Source organism: Rhinopithecus bieti, unplaced genomic scaffold (assembly GCF_001698545.2).
Source record: "Rhinopithecus bieti isolate Rb0 unplaced genomic scaffold, ASM169854v2 scaffold_63021, whole genome shotgun sequence".
Classification (NCBI taxonomy): domain Eukaryota; kingdom Metazoa; phylum Chordata; class Mammalia; order Primates; family Cercopithecidae; genus Rhinopithecus; species Rhinopithecus bieti.
The window spans coordinates 43,389-49,204 of NW_016823848.1; the positions used below are offsets into that span (position 1 = coordinate 43,389).

Consider the following 5,816-nt stretch of genomic DNA (forward strand, 5'->3'; position numbering starts at 1 on the left):
TTTTTTTGAGACGGAGTCTCGCTCTGTCGCCCGGGCTGGAATGCAGTGGCCGGATCTCAGCTCACTGCAAGCTCTGCCTCCCGGGTTTACGCCATTCTTCTGCCGCAGCCTCCTGAGTAGCTGGGACTACAGGCGCCTGCCACCTCGCCCGGCTCGTTTTTTTTGTTTTTTTGTTTTTTTTTTTTTTAGTAGAGACGGGGTTTCACTGTTAACCAGGATGGTCTCGATCTCCTGACCTCGTGATCCGCCCGTCTCGGCCTCCCAAAGTGCTGGGATTACAGGCTTGAGCCACCGCGCCCTGCCCTAAGTATTTTTATCATCATCTCTATTTTGCAGATAAGAAAACTGAGTCACAGAAGAGCAGAACAACTTGCTAGGGACTCAGCAGTGAGTGGCAGGGCCAGGACTGGGCCTCAGTCTGGCTCAAGTCCCTGCTCTCAGCCCCGGAGCCACAGACTGGAACTCAGAGTTTACTAACTGCTGTGGACATGCACATGGGTTTCCAAGTCTCCATCTACATGCACTGCTCAAAAACCACAACTATTAAACAGAAACCCTAGAGTCCTGAATTTGAATTGGGAGTGTCAGTATAAACTCATGATGTATGTAATCACTAAGCAATAATAAAAATGAAAAATCCACAGATTCAACATAGCTCTTTCTACTTAAGCAGCCTAAAAACAATGAACAATCCCGTGTAGTCATGAGTGCCCCTAGCAGGCAGAGTCTGTTTTCTAAATACTTTTTCCTCCAATAAAAAGAACCGGGACTTCTTGGATGAATGTACAACGTGAACCCAGGATATCTTGTCCTATGACAAATCAAGAAAGTTATGAAAGACTCCTATGATCCTGTCCAAAGGATTTAGGGAACAACCTGAGTAGGTTCCCACTGGCCAGGAGTGAGACATTACATTCCTCTTAGGGGAGGTAAAAAATTCTACCTATGAGGCAGTTTTGGAAAAAAAGGAAAAACAACCTGATCCCAATCAGGGCTTTTGGTCTAACTACCAATTTACAGGACATAGAGGCATGCTAAACATTTTTAATGACACCACAATACCACGGGAAAGCTATCAGCAAAATTCAGACTGTAGGAAACTAACTCTACAGGACATAGAGCCATATAACCATGTTTCTTCAATAAAAACATTTCAAGACAGAGAGAAGCAGGGGTACATGAATTGGGCAGACCTACAGAATGAAAGAAACCCAGAAACAATGGAAGTGAGGATCCCACAGTCAGCCTTCCATAACCCAGTTATCAGAGCTTCCTTTCTGTATGCTTTCTACTACAAGGCAATGAAAAATGAGAGGTGCTTAATATCCACGTTCCATTAACAGCACACCCGTTTCTCCTTGGACATCTGTGTATCACTTACCGCTCCTCCATGAGTTCCCGGATAGAGGCGACTGTGGGGCCAGATCCCAGGTGAGTATAATATGGACCTTCATCTTTCTCCACTATTTGTTCTGCAGAAACACAAAGAGTAAACATTTTTGGAATATTAATTAGTCAATATTAATTTAGAAAGGCAAACCACCAACAGGAAAGTTAATAGGCATGCTAGAAAACAGGAAACCCACATGCTTATGAACATGTGAAAAGGTGTTCAACTCCAGTAGAAATCAGGAAATACACATTAAAATCACAATAAAACACCATCACACATGGACCAAATTGGCAAAAATTTAAAACTCTGATAAAACCAAGTGCTGTCTGTGATCCAAGCACTTTGGGATTCCGCCTACCATTATCCAATAAAGCTAAAGAGTTGCATTCTGCATGACCCAGTAATTCCATTTCCAGACACACCCTCAAGACCAGGGGTCAGTAAGCTACTCTCCTCCAGTGAGCCACCGCACCCGGCCAAAAACATTTTGTTACGTGACAGAAGCCCTCCTGGGTAAATACCCAATCAAACTGAAGACAGAGGCTCAAACAGATACTTGTATGCCAATGTTCAGAGCAGCATTTATTCACCACAACTAAAAGGTGAAAACAACATAACCATCCATCAGCTGGTGGTTGGATACATAAAATGTGTATGTCCATATGACGGAATATTAGCCAAAAAAGGAATGAAGTTTTGATACATGCTATTACCATGGTTGAACCTTAAGAACATTAGGCCAAGTAAAATAAACCAGACACAAAGGACAAATACTGTAGGATTTCACTGATATGAGTTATCTAGAAGAGGCAGATTCCTGGAGACAAAAGGTAGATGAGAGGTTTGCAGGGGCTGGGAGGAGCAGGAAATGAGGGGTTACTGCTTAATGGGACAGAGTTTCTGTTTAGGCTGATGAAGTTTTGGAAACAGATAGTGGTGACAGTTGCACAATATTGTGAATGTAATTAATGCCACTAAACTGTACACACAAACATGATCAAAATGGCAAATTTAAGTTATACATACTTTACCACAATTTAAATAAAAGAAGTTCTGATACATGCTACAATATGGATGAACCTTGAAAACATTTTTTTTTTTTTTTTTTTTGAGATGGAGTTTTGCTCTTGTTGGGGTGCAATGGCATGATCTCGGCTCACTGCAACCTCCGCCTCCCAGGTTCAAGTGATTCTCATGCCTCAGCCTCCCAAGTAGCTGGGATTACAGGCATGTGCCACCACACCTGGCTAATTTTGTATTTTTAGTAGAGACGGGGGTTTCACCATGTTGGCCAGGCTGGTCTTGAACTCCTGACCTCAGGTGATCCACCCACCTCGGCCTCCCAAAGTGCTGGGATTACAGGTATAAGCCACTGTGCCCCACCAAAAACATTTTGTTAAGTGAAAGAAGCCAGATACAAAACAGGTCACACATTGTATGCTTCCATTCATATGAAATAACTCAGAATAGGTAAATCTATAGAAACAAAAAAGCAAATTGGTGGTTGCTGCCAGAGGCTGGGGGCTGGGGGTGTGTGGGTAGGAATGAGGAGTAACTGCCTAATGGGTACAGTTTTCTTTTTTTTGGAAAATTTTAAATATTTTAAAATATGAAAATATTTTAAAACTGGAGGGAGATGTGGTTGTACAATATTGTGAATGTACTAAATGCCAATGAATTGTTCACTTTAAGATGGTTAATTTTATGTGAAGCTCAACTCAACTCGTAAAAAGGAACAAACCATTCATGTAACAACATGGATGAATTTTAAATGAGTTTTTCTAAGTGAAAGAAAATAGACCCAAAAGGCTTCATAGTAGCTGCTTTGGAAAACAGTGATTTGGCTGGATATTAGGAGGCTAAAAACAAAAAAACTCTATACACAGTGTGCACCTACTGTACTACAGCTGGCAAGTTTGCTTCATATCTAAGATATGACAATTACATGTAATAGAGTATCCTACACTGGGTCCTATGACAGAAATAGGACCACTGGTGGAAAAACTGATGAAATCCAAAAAGTCTGTAGTTAACAGTATTGTACCAACATTAATTTCTTCATTTTAAATATACCATAATTACATAAGACATTTACAAGCAAGAGAAGCTATATAAAGTATACACAGGAACTCTCTGCACTAACTTCGTAACTCTCCCATAAATGTAAAATTATTTCAAAATAAAGTATTTAAAAAGTAAAAGAAAAAAACAGACAGTGAGCCATAATTTGCTGATCCTTAGGAGAAATCATAGTCACACACATTAAATCCCACATACAAAGATTTTCACATCAACACAGTTTGCAAGAGTCAAAGCTGTAGACAGCCTGCTGTGGACTGAATGTCTGTGTCCCTCCCAAATTTGTATGTTGAAGCCTAATCCCCAACGGGATAGCATTTGGAGGTAGGGCTTTGGGGAGGTAATTAGGTCAAGAGGGTGGCACCCTCCTGAATGGGACTAATGTCCTTATAGGAAGGGATACCAGAGAGCTTGCTTCCCCTTCTCTCTCCCCTCCTGGCTATGTGAAGATATAGCGAGGAGGTGGCTGTCTACATGCTAGGAGGGGGCCCTCGACGGACACTAGACCTGCTGGTGCCTTGATCTTAGAATTTTCTGCCTCTAGAGCTGTGAGAAATCAATGTTCACTGTTTAAACCACCCAGGCTATGGGATTTTTTTTTCTTCTAGAGACAGGGTCTTACTCTGTTGCCCAGGCTGGATGGAGTGCAATAGCACGATCACAGCTCACTGCAGCTTCGACCTCCCAGGCTCAAGTGATCCTCCCATGTCAGCCTCCTGGGTAGCTGGGACTACAGGTGTGCACCACCATGCCTGGCAAATTTTTGTGTTTTTTGTAAAGACAGGGTTTTGCCATGTTGCCCAGGCTAGTCTCCAACTTCTGGGCTCAAGCGATCTGCCTGCCTCGGCCTCCCAAAGTGCTAGGAGTACAGGCTTGAGACACTGGGACTGGCTAGTATTCTTGCTAAAATAGTCCAAATAAAGACACAACCCGTAATTCAGCAACAGTGGAATGGACTTCTCTTGAAATGCAGTAGTCATATTATGGAATATATTCAGCAGTGAAAATCAGAAACCTGCAACAGCATGGTTGACTACAACAGCACCGTGAGTGAAAGCAGCACAACACAGATGATATGGTCTAGCTGTGTTCCCACCCAAATCTCATCTTGAATTGTAGCTCCCATAATTCTGTGTTGTGGGAGGGAGCCGGTGAGAGAGAACTGCATCATGGAGGCAGTTTCCCCCATACTGTTCTCATGGTAGTGAATAAGTCTCAGGAGATCTGAAGGTTTGATAAGCGGAAACCCCTTTCACTTGGCTCTCATTCTCATGTGCCTCTTACCATGATTGTGAGGCCTCCCCAGCCATGTGGAACTGTGAGTCCATTAAACCTCTTTTTCTTTATAAATTACCCAGTCTCAGGTACATCTTTATCAGCAATGCGAAAATGGACTAATACAGCACAATACAGTTAAGATTCCATTTAAATGATATTCAATAACAGACTCAAACTATACTAAGAGATCCATACATAGTGAGTAAAAACTACTAGGTTGAAATATGAAATTGCAGTCAATGATTTTGACCTATCAAAACGATAATTTTATATGGTTCAACTTAATACAAAGAAAAGCAAGGAAATTACTGTCACAAATGTGGGGAAAAGAAAGATCAGACTGTTACTGTGTCTATATAGAAAGAAGTAGACATAAGAGACTCCATTTTGTTCTGTATTTGAGATGCTGTTAATCTGTGACCCTACCCCCAACCTTGCCCTTGCAAGAGACATGTGCTGTGGTGATTCAAGGTTTAACGTTTTTTGGGCTGTGCAGGGTGTGTTTTGGTAAACAAGTGCCTGAAGGCAGTATGCTTGTGAAAAGTCATCACCATTCTCTTAATCTCAAGTACCCAGGGACATGTACACTGCCAAAGGTCGCAGGGACCTCTGCCTAGGAAAGCTAGGTATTATTGTCCAAAGTTTCTCCCCATGTGATAGTCTGAAATACGGCCTCGTGGGAAGGGAAAGACCTGATCGTCCCCCTGCCTGACATCCGTGAAGCGTCTGTGCTGAGGAGGACTAGTATAAGAGGAAAGAAGGCCTCTTGGCAGTTGAGATAGAGAAAAGCATCTGTCTCCTGCCCGTCCCTGGGCAATGGAACATCTCGGTGTAAAACCCGATTCTATGTTCTGTTTACTGAGAAAGGAGAAAACCGCCTTAGGGCGAAAGGTGGGACGTGCTAGCGGCAACGCTGCTCTTTATGCACTAAAAAGGTTTATGGAGATGTTTACATATGCATATCAAGGCACAGCACTTTTCCTTAAACTTATGTCACAGAGATCTTTATTCATATGTCTTACTGCTGACCTTCTCCCTACGATGATCCTATTATCCTGCCACTTCC

The 5,816-nt window shown here is 42.4% G+C and overlaps 1 protein-coding gene across 1 annotated transcript in view; it reads right to left on the minus strand.

The window, feature by feature from the left end:
• The window catches only part of TET3 (tet methylcytosine dioxygenase 3), a 121,443-nt gene that overhangs the window by 34,059 nt on the left and 81,568 nt on the right, over nt 1-5,816 (minus strand). The window contains 1 exon segment of the mRNA XM_017861844.1: nt 1,382-1,472. Within this exon segment, the coding sequence (XP_017717333.1) occupies nt 1,382-1,472 (91 nt within the window).